This window comes from Erithacus rubecula (assembly GCF_903797595.1).
Source record: "Erithacus rubecula genome assembly, chromosome: 1".
Classification (NCBI taxonomy): Eukaryota; Metazoa; Chordata; class Aves; order Passeriformes; family Muscicapidae; genus Erithacus; species Erithacus rubecula.
Window position 1 is genome coordinate 14,683,937 of NC_136658.1, and position 15,295 is coordinate 14,699,231.

Genomic DNA, 15,295 nt, shown 5'->3' on the forward strand with positions numbered 1-15,295 from the left:
TGCCACCATCCTGCACCCTGGCAGCGCCTGCAGGTGACTGACAGCCCTCCTGCTCCCACGCATGACTCACCGACAGCCCCTGTGGCGGCTCCGCGCAGGGAGGGGGCGGTGGGACACCCCCACCCGGGGCTGCCACACACAGCTCAGCAGGGAGGGATGCTCCCAGCCCTGCAGTAACACCCTGCATCCCTCCATCCAGCGTCCCTGCCTCCCATCACCCCTGCACACCCACATCTGTGGCAATTAGTATCCCCACATCCCTGGAAAAGAGGGAAAACGGAGTCCCAGCTACCTTCTGCCACTCAGGCAGATCCAAGGATGTTCCCCATCATGATGACTGTGAGATGAAGCTCAAAGGGTTTCCATGGCAAGTTCCAAGGTCACAAGCACTGGCAGGCAGCAGCAGCACACAGCATCAGCCATTGGCTGTGGGGAGGAGCTCCCATGGCTGCCACAATCCAGAGACTGCTTCCAACCTCTGGCTTTGAAATGCCCATTGTGACTCACACTGCAGGGGCCCAGACACTGAAACACACCTGCACACGTGTTCTTGGTAGCTCCCACCCAGTGATGGAGACTACAGTGGCAGTCCAGCACAGACACCAACTCTGGCACTGGAACAGCATCCTGGCTGCACTGGCAAGGCTCAGCAAACCTGCCAGAGGACTGTTGGACTGGGATGCCACTGCTCTGTCCCCAAAAGAGCAGCTCACTGCCTTCTCCATGGCACCCATTCTCTAGCTCACACCCAGCAGATACATCTGGGACCATCCCTCTGCACTTGCAGGTTGCCATCTCCCAGTGCCCCCTCCCCTGTGTGGCTGGCAGAGACCTGAACACTCCCACTTGGTTTCTTAAGACCTTTAATATCATCAGGAGGTGGCAGTGGGACGCAGGGGCTGCTCCTGCCATCTCCATCCTGATGGACAGAGGACAGAGACCTGGGGCATGCCCTTGCCAGTGTTTGGTGAATACTGAGGCTCTTGTCACCCTGCCCTACCTGGCATAGAGGGGACCCTTCCCCAGGAGTGATGGGAGTATGATGATGCCAGTGCCTGGGGCCAGGCATGCATCCCATGGGAAGGACTACTCTCATATCCCACAGGAAGGGCAGCTCCCACCTGCCTTATCATTTTAGAGTAGAAAGATTTAAAAATAGGGGATGGAAGGGAAAACATAAAAGCCCTTGACATCAGCTCCCAGCGAGGCTGTGCTTCTCCTCCTGGAGCTGGGAAAAGAAGTGGTGGCCAAAGGTGGCTGGGGCACAGAGTTGCAGGGCTGACATCCTGTGAGCTGTCTGGCTCCCAAGTCCAGCTTTGCTGGGGCAGGGGGGGTGGCCTCGCTGCCATCTCCCCTCCTGGCTGCCTGTGGTCCCCACAGTGGAAGGTGAGAGGGCCCAGTGGAGGCTCTGGAGGCAACAGGACCCCTGGCAGGTGCCAGAGTTCAGGACTTGTGCAGGACCCCGAGGGCTGCTCCACTTGGAGATGAACCTATGGCACAAATGGAGAGCAAAATGTCAGTGAAGGGGACAGAGCAGGCACTTCCAACCCCTTTCCACCTTTGGGGACATGTGCCATGTCCCCAAGGCAGGATGGCAACAGGACAGACAGAGCCATTGGCTCTCACTATCACCAGATCAGGACAGGGGAGAAACTCACTGGCATGTCAGTTTTCCAGCTCAGACGTTCCGCAGAAGCTGGGAACAAAGGGCAGACAGATCACTTTTCATCCTCAGCCTCCTCCTCCTCTGTGTCTGGGCATCACTGGCAGCATTAACACCCAGGGGGACACAGGGAAAACCCCCAGCAAGAGAAACCACGGTCGCCCCAGGGTCACTGTGGTCCCAGTTTCCCTTCCCACTCTGGCCCCGAGGTGGGGACACTCAGCCAGTGTCCCCTGGGAGCCTTGGTGTGCTGGTCCCCTGTACCAGACCACACCACCACAAGCACACTGTGAAGCCAAACCCACAGCAAAGCCCCTGGAGGCTTCCCCAATGCCCTCAGTTATAAACCTGAGCCTGTGCAGGGGTTCCAGGACAGCAAAGATGCTGCCCTCTGAGCATCTCTGAGCATCCACTGGGTGAAGCCCAACTGAAGCCAATGGGGATTCCCCTGGCACAGCCCTGTCCCCAGGTTTATAACAGCAACGAGGGCCCAAGTTATTGGCTTGGAGGTGGTGGGATCATCTCTGTCCCACCACCAGCCCCGTGGCTGGGCAAAAGTCCAGCACCAGCACCCGCATGGTTGAGGGACACTCGATGGGTGACAGCCCCCAGGCAGGACAGCTGTTGCAGACAGATAGGACAGCAGGATGGGGAGCTAATCTGTGACCAAGACAGAAAACTCACCCCTGTTAGAGGAAAAATCAGGAGCATGGCAGCATCCCCTCTTTTTGCATCACATGGTTTAGGACCCCCATGGACCCAGGAGACCCCACCAGCCCCCAAAGGATCAGTTAGCCCGCCCAGATCCATCACTGGAGATGATGCAGTCATAAGTAATGGGAGCAGGAATGGGAGCCATGATATTCCCCACCCAGGTCTGGAGACCAGGACCCCCATCATGTGATGCAGGAGGGATGCAGCCCCGCATGGAGGGTCACCCAGTGTCCCCGGATCACTCACAGTTAGGGGGTCAGTAGCAAAAGCAGCCACACTGTTCCTCATCTCGCTCTCATTGCCCCGCAGCGGGATGAGGGAGATGTTACCCAACCTGGCATCCTGCTGCGGCCGTGCCACCCGCATCTTGGGACGCTCCGAGGGCCACAGGGCACCCCCGTTCTGCAGACAGAGGGGACATGATGGAGACCAGAGACTCACAGAGACCTGAGACTCATACACCCAGCACCTCTCTTTTGATCTGGGGTGCTGGTGTTTAGGGGTGCTTGGATACCCCAAAGGGTTTCTGCTGGCCAAGCATCCCTCTGGGACTGCCCCATCATCCTGCCCACTCCCTACCTGCACCTGGAGGAAGGTGGCAAACCACTCCCGCAGATCAGCCTGGGTGTCACAGCACAGGTACCTGTGGAAACAGTGTCAGCAGCCAGAGGACGTGGTGCAGGCAAGCAGGGTATCCCCTCTGCCCACTCCAGGGACCCCCTCAGCTGCTGCTCTGCATGATACCCCAGGGGACTGAAGGGGACAGCTGCAGGCCCCAGGGGGAATCTGTATGGGGCCCTGAGTGCTCAGCCAGGCAGTCTGCACACGTAGTGTCCCTGCCAATGTCAGAAGGCTGCAACTGGATGATCTTCAAGGTCACTTCCCATCCAAATCACTTCATGATCTCTATGATTCCCCATCTCCCCGTGCCATGGCAAAGGCTCCAAAGAGCTGCCACATGTCCATCTGTCCCAGGGATAGTTTAGTATCCCCTGTCACCTCCCCTCACCATTGCTGCTTCTCGTGCTTCTCGTTTTCGTAGAATACTGTAAAGCCCCAGCTGGAAGAGAGGAGTGAAAACATTAATCCATGAAAACAGTCCACACTGCCATCCTGTGCTGGCCAAGCACCCCTCAAATCCCTCTCATCCCTGCAACCCCCACACTGCCCCTGCAACTGCCCCCTCCAGCCCCACAAACCTTCCCTCAGTTCTGCAAATCCCCCCAGTCCCACAAAAACCCCTGGGGAGAGTGCCAGGAGCAGGGCTTGGGACAAAGACAGGGCAGGGATAGTGCCGAATACAGCGCTGTGGACAGGGCTGGGGACAGCCCAGTCCCTGATGGTTGGACCGGGCTGCAGCAGCGTCCTACAGGGCTGCTCTGACACCTGGTGGCAGGAGCCTGGCCAGCAGGGGATGGGTCCAGCAACCAAAACTGTCCCTGTCCTTGCCTCTGTCCCCATCCCCACTCGTATCCCCATCCTCCAGCCCCACAGGTCCCCCTTTGCTGCTCACCATGTCGGGGGTCGAAGCTTCTTTTTAACGCCCAGGTAGACCTTCAGATTTCGGACAGGCCACTCCTTCTCTGGCTTGTGACTCTGGGGGAACAGGGAACCAGCACTGGGTTGGTGGCTGCCAGACCTGTCCCACCCACCACAGTGCCCATTGTTGCTGGGATAGGGTTCACCCTCCAGCAGGGAGGGAAAGCTGTAGTGATGTGGCGACAGGGAAGAGGGTGAAGCCCAGCATGTGTCTGTCACCCATGGCCAGGGCCACAGGTAACAGGAAAGGGACACAGGTAGCCTGTCCCCTCTAGACAGTGCCAGTTGCCTTCAGAGCTGGGACCAGCACGTTGTGACAGGTTCTCAAGAGCCTGGCAGTAGCTGTTCCCCATGGGATCCCCACCTCATACCCCTCCTCAGCATCATGGCCACAGCCATGGCAGTGTTGGACCCAGACCCACTCTGCCCAGAGCACATTCCTAAACCTCCCCCCGCCATCATGGCACAGCATGAGGACCCTTCCAGTGCTGGCCGTGCCTTGTCATGACCCAGAAGCAGGTGCCACACTGGGGAACCCGGGCACCCTCCATCCGTGTTCACATGCAAGCAGCGCTGACTTACAAGAGCCCGATCCAATGCCCGCGGGATGGGGAAGCAGCTCAACCCATCCCCATCCTCTCTGGTCCCTTCCCCAGACCCTGCTCTGGCTGCCTGGAGTGAAGGACAGCAGGAGCCACAAGCCAGAAGGGCCAGATGGGGAGACATGGCAGCACAGGGGACAGTACAGTGATTGGCACATGTGTGCTGCGGGATTGGATTTGGGACTGACCCTGGATTGGATCTGAGGTCAACCCTGGGCAGCCTTGTAAGGGCAGAGGGCATAGGAGCCCCTGCACCCCAGCTAAGCCCCCGTTCCCCTCCCTACTCACGCTCTCCAAGGGGGGGCTCCGCTGCCTCAGGCTCTGTTCAACAGAGGACAGGGGTTAAAGCAGAGCTTGGTGACCCCTCCCTGCAGCTCCCCTGTGTCCACAGAACAGGGCATAGTGATGGAGTGGTGATGTGCTAGGGGGCAGTGTCAGATCAGGGTGACCAGGAAATGGGGGGCAGGGAGCAGCTGTCCCTGCACAGGCAGTATGCCAGCATGTGCACCCCTCAGCCCTGGCACTGACCAGGATCTCTGGGATCTGCTCCAGGCCTGGGTGACAGCACTTTGGGGCCAGCTCTGGCACTGCCCATTGCTGCCTGCACTGCCTGAGCAATGCCAGCCCACATGGGACCCCTGTCGTCAGGGAATCCCTACAGAGTCACAGTGTGTCAGGGCAAGGTAAGGTAGGGCGGGGAAGGGCCAGGGAAGGGAAAGGAGAAGGGGAAGGCAGGGCTCACCCGCACTTCCTTGTAGAGGCGCAGCCAGGAGTGGTTGAGGATGAAGTAGCGATCATGGAAGCCAGTGCTCAGCCCAAGCCCCAGCAGGTTCCTCTCCTCCCGGAATTTCATCATGCCATGCTTGCAGTCACCCACTCTGCTGGCTGCAGGCACATGCCTGAGTGGCTCAGGCCCCCCAAGAAGGGCACAGCCAGACCTTCACCCCCCATAAACACAGCCATCCAGCTGCTGCAGAGCCCTGACACTGCCCCTCAACTCCCAGGCCAGGCAGGACCAGCTGCCCTACTGCTCCGGGCACAGCATTTAGCCATGACACTGTATCAGGGGGCTCCAAGTCACATGCTAACTGAGCTGGTGCCTACTTGCATGGACCCCATGCCAACCTCTTTCAAAATCCCAACCCCTTCCTCATCCCATCCCATCCCATCCCATCCCCATCCCCATCCCCATCCCCATCCCCATCCCCATCCCCATTCCATTCCCATCCCATGGCCCCTGCTTCTCACCAAGGTAGATGAGCATGTTCTCCATGGACATCTGCTTCTTCACCACCAGGTAACTCTCTGTCCCCAGGCAGTGCAGGATGGGCAGAACTTTCTCCGAGTAGTGCAAGGGTCGCTCTGTCAGTCAGGGGACAGGCAGGTCTCAGGAAGTGTACCCAGGGCCAGCTCCCATACAGAGAGTGTCACACTTGTGTCCTGACGGTCTGGCATGGTCTTGCCACTAAAATACGTTCCCAAGTGCCACATCTACAAGTCTTGTCAATTTCTCCAGGGATAGTGACTCCACCACTGCCCTGGGCAGCCTGTTCCCCACACCCATCCTTACTCCATCTGCATCACCATGTCTATCGTCTTTTCTATCCTCATCCCCACTTCATTCTCATCTCTAACTTCATCCCCATCTACATCTCCACCTCTAACATCATCCCCACTTTCATCTCCATCTCTCTCCCCCTTATCACCACCCTCATTTATGCCACTGCACCAACCTGCCTCTTCCCTCTCATTCACTTCAAAGCAGCTCCAGTAGTCCTTCTCCTTCATGACAATTTTCCGCCGGTCCAGGATCTCAAAGGTGAGCTCCTCAGCTGTCATCGTGGCTGGGATCTGAGAGGGAGGGGATAAGTCTCCATCAGTCAGTGCCCAGGACCCTTCCATTCTCACACCACAGAGGTGCCAGCTCAGCATGAGTCCCCATGCCCCCACAGAGGCTTGGACATACAGCAAGGGGATCCCTGTCCCCTCTTCACCCTCTGCCCAGCTGCTTACCTTGACATGCTGCTCTGTCTCTGTCTTTTTCTCCTCCAGGTAGACAGTACAGATGAAGTCCCCAGCTTGCTGGAGGGCAACAGTAAAGTGCTTCAACCTGCAGCTCCCCATGTGTGGGTGCAATTCCTCCCACCAATGTGGACATCCCTTGCCCAGGACATGTCCCAGAGATGCTAAAGGAGACACTGGGGGCCCCAGGAGAAGACCTCTCCATGTCCAGGACCCACCTGTGTGCCACTGGATGATGCCTCCCGCATCTTCATAATGGCTGTGATTTCATCCTGCTGCTTCTTCATCTCTTGGTCATTGACCTGCCAGAGAAGAGAAGCCATCAGGGCTGACTAGACCATCCTGGCTTAGGGTTTCCAAGGTTTGAAAAGACATGGTCCTCTCTCCCCTTGTCTCTAAAACAAGATGCCTACAGACAAAGCAGACCTGATTTCTCCTTCCACCTCTCCATTCCCTGTGAATGTCCACACATTGGGAGCCAGGGTTGAACCTACATTAAAGATCTCCACGTAGTGACTGATGAGGTCCTCCACCACACGTCCTGCCTTGTAGTCCTTCCCATCCGTCTGGAAGAGTGTGGGCCCAAAGACAATGGCCAGGTTGTGTGTATTCATCTGGTTCTCCCCAGAGAAGCACTGGACCCTGTGGGGAACTCTGTCAAGGTTCCAGCCCCAGAGCCCCCTCCAGACCCCTCCCTTCAACCCCCATGCAGGACACGATGCTTGGCATCAGGCACAGCTTGACCCAAACTCCTCTCCTTCCCTTGCTGGGCACATGAGCCAAAGGATGAGGACTCCGCCACACCCCAGAGGCACCAAGGACCCAGAGTGGAGAGGCTGATGCCCAGTGGGTCAATGCCATACCGGAAGAGGTGATTGATGAGTGCCTTCAGTGTGGCCCGGTTCACTGGAGGGAGGGCAGCCAGGAGCTGCCGGTACTCGCCAACCTTTGCCTCCTCATCCTCCAGCGCTGCCAGAGGGAGAGAATGAACACAGGAGCACAAAACAGAGCTTTAGGCTCAGGGCCATACCATCCCCTCTACAGACTCCACTTCCCCTTGCTTGTCCCAATGTGGGGATGGAGCATCCCAAATCCATTAGGTCAGAGAACATCCCAGATCTGCAGAGCCAGAGTATGCCAGAGCTGAAGCATCCCAGAATCATGGGACCAGAGTGTCCCAGCTCCATGGGGCTGGAGCAACCTAGCTGATCTCAGCTCCATGGGGCCAGAACCTGGCAGTTCCAAGGTGCCAGAGCATCCTGGGACTGGAGAATCCCAGGTCCATGGGGTGACAGCACACCTGCTTTATGGGGCTGAATCATCCCAGACCTGTGAGGCCAGGGCACCCCAGTTCCAAGAGGCCACAGCATCCCAGCTGTGCAGAATTAGATCACCCCAGATTCATGGGAACAGAGTATCTCAGCATAATGAGACTGGAGCATCCCAGCTCCACAGAGTTGGAGCATCATAAGGCTGGAGCATCCCAGCTCTCTGAAGCCAGAGCATTCCAGCTGCATGGGGCCATAGCTTGTGTCTGTTTTTCTGCCAAGTGCATCCATCCCCAGTGTCCAATGAGCAGATCCAGAAGGGAAGGGGGATCTGGCTGTCTCTCCTGGCTCAGCCCCACCTTGCCAGAGCATGAGTCTGTACAGGGGCAGCACGAACACACTCCACTCCCCACTCACCACTTGAGATCCCAGCACAAGGGAATATGTGGAGCCCAGACATGTTTCTCCAACCCATGAAGGGGACAAAGAGGCTGCACAGAACTGGGCAGCCCACACCCCTCCTCCTGCCACCCCCAAGGCTCACCTGTTGCCCACAGCCAGTTCGGGGCCCACTTCCGAGTGAAGAGCCCATCCCCAAGGTCACGGAAGAAGCGTTTGAGGGTGTTGGCCACATCGTCCACCTGGTGCTCGCCCTCTTTCAGGCAGACGCGGCGCGCATCCCGCTGCAGCACCTCCAGGAGGCTGGTGGTCTTGGAGTTCTGCCCACTCTTGCGGTAGATTCCCTCAGATGTCAGCCCTGTGATGGAGCCAGTGGGAATGAGACCCCCTCTGCAGGAGACAGACCCCATTCCTGGCCTGCCAGCTCCCCATCAAACATTGCCAGGCACCACAGAGTAGCCCATCCTGTGACTGAAGCCCTGCTGGAGATGGAGCCCTCCCACGGGGCTGGAGCAGAGAGAGGAAAAGGCATCACACAGATGAAGAGCTCTCAGCCTGCCACTGCACCCCAGTGGGATGACCTGAATGCCACTCTCCAGTCCCTGCCAGCACCCCAGGACTCGACCCGTACCACACTGAGTGATGTAGTCAATGCAGCGATCCACCAGCAGCGGGACGTCCGACTCCGTCAGCTGCTGCTCCGACAAGGTGTCCCCCGAGCTGCCTGCAGCCTTCTGGATGGCATGGACCCAGCCCAGGAAATCCAGCTTCCGCTCCCCTTGGATGTACAGCGTCCTGCCAGCATGCCTGGGCTCAGTGGGGGCTAGGTGTTCCCCCACACCCCGCTGCATGTCTGCATCCCCCAGGAAGGCTGCAGGTGATCCCAACTCAGTTTTGGGGTCTACAGTCATGGCAGGGAGGGTAAAGACACTCCAGAACAAGAAGGGGTATTTGGTTGTGGGGCCCTCCCCTCTCCCCCACACTCTTACCTCCGCCTCTCCACCAGCACCAGAACCTCATGGTCCCCCTGGATGGCTGGAAAGGAAGGCAGGGAGTCCAGCACCTATGGGAACACGGGGTGCCACAGCTCCCCTAGACCCATGTGCTGTGGGAGGCTCTGCCAACAGGTCCAGCTCCAGTCCAAATGGGACAAGCAGAGATGGGTAAGAGGATGGACAGGGGGAAGAGCATAAAGAGGAAAAAGAGCAGCTGCATTCCTTCTCATTCAAGGGACACTGAGCTCCACAGAAGCGATACCCCACGGACTCCCACCAAAATCTAGGTGCACCCTAGGGGAGATTTGGGGGACACACCCTCCCCTCCCAGCCAGGGGGTCCTGTCAGCAGGGCAGGGGTACTCACAGAGCTCCTGCAGCTTGCGCAGCTGGAGAGGCTCCTGCCGACGGCCATCCTCAGAGCAGACATGAAGCGTGGAGCCCACCAGGGCAAACCAGCCCTCCTGGGCACGCTCCAGGGTGAGACCCCCTTTGTAATGCAGTCGGCCAAGCCGCTCAAAGTCTAGTGCCACCAGCTCCTCGGCACAGGGGTGGACGAAGGACTGAGCCAGGGAGGAGAGAAATCCATCAGCACCACTTAATCCAGTTGCCACCAGCACTCAGGGCCACCCCAGCCCCCTGCACCTCACCTTGGCAATAGACTTGAGCCATTCTCGAGCAGAGTCAGGGCTCTCCAGCCCAAAGAGGTAGAGTCGATCTGCCTCGGTGTACACCTCAAACGTGCTCTCAATCCTTCAGGAGAGAGGAAAAGGGGAGTCTGGGTGCCCACAGGGGTGGGATAGAACTGGGTGGGCAATAGGGGTGTTCCAGGGATAGGAGCATCCTGCTGCATGACTGCTGATGGCTCTGACAGTGGCTGATCTAGTACGGGATCCCCTCAGCATGGCCCCTGGCACACCAGGATCCCTGTGCTGCCAGATCCAACAGGGGACAGAGGGACTGCATAGGGGCCACAATATGGTTACAGAAGAGTTGCACCAGGATTACAAAGCAGCTGCAAAGAGGTTGCAAAGGTATTACAAAAGTATTGGAAAGATGCTCCAAAGGTGCTGCAAATTATTAACACAGAATCCTTGCAAAGCCATAGGCTCAGGGGCCATTGGTGGGCTTGGGGACTACAGTCCCCTCGTGCCACCACTCATGGGGGCCACTGCAGCTGTGCCAGGCCCTGCAGGAACGGAGGGGCTGTTGGGGTGCTCCAGGGGAGTGCAGCCTTACCCATGGGCATGGAGTGGGTTGTTCACCAGGCAGACAATGTCCTCCACCCTGATCTCACCATTGGGCACAGTGTTCCGGTCGTTCTCATAGTAGCTGAGCACGCCATCCTGCAGCGTGCACCACCGCCGGCTGAACTCTGCACAGCACAGGAGAGCACTGAGCAGCCTCCCTGAGCTCTGGCCTGCCCCATGCCACCCACCAAACCAGCCTGAGCACTCCAGCAGCACCCACTGGGTGCCCATCTTATGTGACCACCCATCAAACCAGGCTACCAGGTGATGGATGCAACACCTGAGAGAACAGAGGAGGGTACAATTTTCCCTCAGAGGAAATTGCTGTGAATCTCCCAGCTCCCTTTTCCCTGTCTCACATATGTACCTTCTGGGCCCTTCCGCTCACTGATGGGCTTGACCATGGAGGGGGTCTTGTAGAGGAAGCCATTGTGGGTAATGGAGGGCAGGTGCACAGAATAGGGCTTCTCCTCACTGCACACCATCTCCAGGCGTGGCGTCTCTGCAAGTGGGGAGATCAGTCTGTCATGGGGAGCTGCCTTCCTCCCCAGCCTCACAAGGCAGCTGGGTTCCCCCATCTCAGCACAAGGAGCATCTCACAGGCTGCACCCCGAGCTGCCACCACAGCACAGCTGGGGTGCAAAGAACAGTGCTGGTATCCATATCCAGAGCTGCCTGGGAGTCATCCCACATCCTGAGTCTTTCCCAAAGCTCCTCCCTAAGCACTGAGCTGGGACTGGGTGGGAACAATGTGGGGAGGTGGGGTCCAGGCTCCCCCACCACTGAGGTTCCTCACAGGCTGTTCCAGGACCCTGCTGCTCTGCAGGAGGTCCAGGGCAGAGTATCACAGTCTTGCAGCTGAAATAACAGCCCAGGGCTCTGTCACTGCCTCATCATCTCATCACAGTCATGTCCCCAGCCTCAATTTCCCTACCTTGCCAGTAAGATGCAACCCCCACTTCCTCCAGGCTGAAGCAGAGATAGGATGCAGGTACGCTCCTAAATCACACCCAGCTCAGAGTGCAGAGTGCCTGGAGCTCTAGAGATGGGGAATCCAGGATGAGGCAGATCCCTGCTCTCCCAGTCCCAGCAATACAACCCCAAGCTTTGGATTTCTCACTGGGGTGGCCTGGGAGGCCTCACATGCACCTTTAGTGCTGACACATCAGGAAGAGCTGGGCCAGCCCCAGACCTGGGCAAATTCCAACTTCCGCAGGACAGACTTGGCTGCCGAGGCGAGGAGGGAGGTAACAGCTCTGATAGGAGCTGGGCAGCCCCTCACACCCCTCTTCCACCTTCCCAAGTGCTCCTGCCCACCTGCCCATGGCCTGTATTAGGGTGCAGATCCCATGGGAGCTGTCAGCCCTCATGGAGTCAAGTTCAGGGGCAGGCATGCACATCCAGCAGAATGGGACTGGCCATTAGGAGGGTGAGCCCTCCTGACTCAGGGACATGCTGGAGGTGGGGACTGCCCATCTGACAGAGAAATGTCCCCTGAAGCTGCCTGGAATGCCCACAGCATGCCAGGATGGTGTGGGAATACTCTCTCCTGTCCCTGCTGGTGCATGCAACACCAGCCTGCATCCCCAGCTGGGCTCCAGACCTGTGTTCCCAGCTGTGATTGAGCCCCTAGGGGCACAAGGGTTCCCCAAAGCCTCTCACAGGGTACACAGACCCTCAACAGTGCCAGCAGATGGAAAGCCTCCTACCAGGAAGCTGTTGGGCAGGACACAGAGCCGGGACCAGCTCTAAGCATAGCTGTGTCCCCCTGAACACCAGAGCAGCAACTCCAGGAATGTTGTCAGTGGGTGTGAGCCCATGGAGGAGTTTCAAGGGGGTCAGCCCTTACCTGAGGTTTTGTTGTGGAGCAGGAACTCCATCTGCAGCCGCTGCCCACTTCTCTCAGCCAGGGCCAGGGGCGTTGGGCACTGGGGGTCCCCGGTGTCACAGGTCACCGATGCCCCACAGAAGAGCAGAGCCTGCGTCTCTGCCAGGTCACTGGTGGTGACAGCCACACACAGAGCCTGCAGCAGAGCCAGGAGACCAGTGGTGAAGTTGAAGGCTCCGAGGAGGAGGAGACCCCCAGCAAAAGGAGCCGGGTGAGTGCAGTGAGCTGCCGGCCTCCCGGCCGCCTGGTCAGAACAAAGGAGCCTCAAACTGGGAGAAAAAGTTTGGAGCCGGCAGCGAATCCCTCCCTTAAGGAGCCAGAGTGAAGTCATACGGCAGCAGGGCGGGCCGGCCCAGCCAGAGGAGGAAAACAAACAAGCCCACATGCGAATTCCCCTGGCTGCCTGGGCCCCCGTGTACCCCCACCGCTTGTGCAAACACTGGAGAAGCCATGGCAGGGGCAAAGCCCGCATGGCAGAGCAGAAGGTAAAAGCCAGCAGCCAGAGTGCCAGGATGGCATTCCTTGTGTGATACTCCCTGTGTGACCCCAATCTGGCACCCTGCCAGCAGCCCGCACAGTGAATAAGTGCCTTGGCTGGTGACTACAAGTACTGGCCAGGTACTCCTGGAGAGAGATGTCAAGCTGCCTCAGCTTGCAGGTGTGCCCCCAGCACCAGCACCCCTAAGCCCCATCCAGGCCACTGACCTTGCCAAAACAATTTCCAAGCCAGGGAGAGGCAAACCCTCGGGTTGCCTGGCTGCGGTAGGGAGATCCCATGTTGGACAAGGCTTTCCAGCCTGGGCATGAAGCTGGTTATGCCTCATGGCAGAGATGTTACCCTGTCCCCACAGCTGACTCATCCCTCCTGGAGACCTCAGGCTTTAGCTTGGGGTGCACAGTGAGGACACAGGGTGTGCAATGGGGGCAAGGGGGATACAGGCAGGGGAGGGATAGTGGGCAAACTACTTGGACACAGACTTCACTCCCAAAAAAGCCTCAGCACCATCTTGTACCCAGGCAGAACCCCCAAGCAGTTGCTCATCCCTGGGGGCCACTGACCCTGTCAAGCTCCTCCTGGTTGCCGAAGAGCGGGTGGTAGTGGCGGTACTTGCCCTCCCGGTATTTGGCGATGAGGAAGCGCCTCCTCTCCTGGCTGCTGCTGGTGGGGCTGATGGCCTCACTGGGAGGCACATTTGCAGCCCAAAACTGGTTAGCTGTCACATTGCCAAACTGCTGGAAGAGCTGCGGGGACAAGGAGACGCCAATGTGACAATACTATTGGGGAGGCTTTGCTGGGGGCAGGGTGCTGCCCCGGAGGAACAGTGGGGTGCAGGAAGAGCATGGGTGGTGTAGGGGAGTGTGGGTGGGCAGGGTGCAGGTGCACCGACCCACTGCAGGCATGCAGCCTCCATAGCCGCCAACTCCCCTTCCTGCCCCGGAAAAACACATCTGGAAAGCAGCGCCCAGCTGTGAGAGGTGGGGTGGTGCTCGGTATCCATGGGCACAGATTCAAAGCGCTTTTGGTGGCCCTCTGCCACCCCGCTAGCCACAGCTGAGCCATTCCATTTGGAGGTTTATGAGGGAGACCCACATCACCCCAATACCCACGGGGACTGCCTGCACCCCGCAGCTCTCAGGAGTGGAATGGGTGCATGCCGGAGCCGAGGAGGGGCGGTGCGAGCTGGGCTCTGGGGATGCTGGGGTGGTTTCGGGCAGCGTTCCCAGAGAGGGGAGGGCAAAGGGAGCAGCAGCTGGAAGCGTTTGGGAGCTCGGGGAGCAGGCAGCGCTGGAGGCGGGGGCTGCGCGGGTGGGACGCCGAGCAGGAATGCGGGATCCGAGCAGGATGGATGGGGAAGGGAGAACGGAACCAGCCGGCGGGAAATGGCTGCCAGGTTAGGTCTGGAAACGAATCCCAGCTCCCCCCGCCCACTCATTCCCGGCGCTGGCTGCGCTGACACATTCCGGCAGACTGCTCTGCCCTTGGCCCCGCTCCAGCCCCACAGCACGGCCCCACAGCCATGGCCCCACTCACAGACACCGTCTGTCTGTGGCACATGCAGTGCCGCTTGTCCTTGTTCAGCCGGCATGCTGAGCCAGCTGCCAGGGCTCCACAGGGACAGAAGGAAAGGCTGATGGGGGTCCCCTCCCCAGCCAAGCCACACCATGGTGTCCCTCCAAGGGGCTGGAATCAGCCTGGAAGAGCCCTGCTCCAGCACCCCATAGCCAGCAGCTCCATAATGCACAGGGAACAGGGTGTCGGTCCCCAAAACAGCTTTTTGGTACTGGTCTGTGTCACTACCTCAATCAGCTCCTCAGTCCACACCTTCCTGTCCATCTTCAGGCTGCGAACTTTGGTGATGCCAGGGCCCAATCCCCGGTGTTCCCCTGCCAGTGAGATGAGCCATTAGGAACTCATTTTATGGTGGGAAAGATCTAGGATTCCCCAGGGCTCCCCATTTGTGCCCCTCTGAATATGGTACCTGCACATCTCTTGCAGATGACAACACAGAGGTTGATGGAGGCCCAGTCGGGTTTGGGGGAGCCGCAGTCGGCACAGAAGCGGTTGGACTCCACTGCCCAGATCCTCTTGGCCACCTCCGAGTTGGAGAGAGCCTCAGCAATGGACTGCTGCATGGCCTCCACCCACTCCTCCTTCTCCTGCTCCGAGTCAGCACAGAAGCTGCCAGGAAGGATGGGGGTGAGATACACCATGGCTCGGGGTGGGGAGCACCCTCAGCACCCCCTCCCCACCCCGGGCTCACCTGAAGATCCTGTATGGTGTGGTGAGGTCAAAGCCCCGGCGATCCACCTCCTTGACGTTCCCCACATTCATCTCAATGTAGGTGATGCCAATCCCCAGCCGATAATCCTGGTCGGGGAGGGTGGGCACGGGATGAGGGGGGGATGGATGATGGGATCCAGTGCCGGGGAGCTTGGGCAACTCTGTCCCTTCCCT

At 58.7% G+C, this 15,295-nt stretch overlaps 1 protein-coding gene across 1 annotated transcript in view; it reads right to left on the minus strand.

Moving 5' to 3' along the window:
* Positions 1 to 852: 852 nt before the first annotated feature.
* ARAP1 (ArfGAP with RhoGAP domain, ankyrin repeat and PH domain 1) overlaps positions 853 to 15,295 on the minus strand; it is a 29,928-nt gene continuing 15,485 nt past the window's right edge. Inside the window, exons 10-35 of the mRNA XM_079299546.1 lie at positions 15,102 to 15,208; positions 14,820 to 15,019; positions 14,639 to 14,724; positions 13,399 to 13,581; positions 12,301 to 12,475; positions 10,819 to 10,953; positions 10,441 to 10,576; positions 9,852 to 9,954; positions 9,569 to 9,764; positions 9,197 to 9,242; positions 8,839 to 9,002; positions 8,353 to 8,565; positions 7,404 to 7,509; positions 7,035 to 7,182; positions 6,759 to 6,842; positions 6,532 to 6,600; positions 6,252 to 6,369; positions 5,767 to 5,880; positions 5,261 to 5,403; positions 4,807 to 4,839; positions 3,891 to 3,973; positions 3,387 to 3,437; positions 2,957 to 3,020; positions 2,624 to 2,779; positions 1,659 to 1,696; positions 853 to 1,490 (exon numbers count right to left, since the gene is read on the minus strand). Coding sequence (XP_079155672.1) covers positions 1,679 to 1,696; positions 2,624 to 2,779; positions 2,957 to 3,020; positions 3,387 to 3,437; positions 3,891 to 3,973; positions 4,807 to 4,839; positions 5,261 to 5,403; positions 5,767 to 5,880; positions 6,252 to 6,369; positions 6,532 to 6,600; positions 6,759 to 6,842; positions 7,035 to 7,182; positions 7,404 to 7,509; positions 8,353 to 8,565; positions 8,839 to 9,002; positions 9,197 to 9,242; positions 9,569 to 9,764; positions 9,852 to 9,954; positions 10,441 to 10,576; positions 10,819 to 10,953; positions 12,301 to 12,475; positions 13,399 to 13,581; positions 14,639 to 14,724; positions 14,820 to 15,019; positions 15,102 to 15,208 — 2,931 coding nt within the window. The 3' untranslated portion in view covers positions 853 to 1,490; positions 1,659 to 1,678. The remainder of the gene's footprint in view (positions 1,491 to 1,658; positions 1,697 to 2,623; positions 2,780 to 2,956; positions 3,021 to 3,386; positions 3,438 to 3,890; positions 3,974 to 4,806; positions 4,840 to 5,260; positions 5,404 to 5,766; positions 5,881 to 6,251; positions 6,370 to 6,531; positions 6,601 to 6,758; positions 6,843 to 7,034; positions 7,183 to 7,403; positions 7,510 to 8,352; positions 8,566 to 8,838; positions 9,003 to 9,196; positions 9,243 to 9,568; positions 9,765 to 9,851; positions 9,955 to 10,440; positions 10,577 to 10,818; positions 10,954 to 12,300; positions 12,476 to 13,398; positions 13,582 to 14,638; positions 14,725 to 14,819; positions 15,020 to 15,101; positions 15,209 to 15,295) is intronic.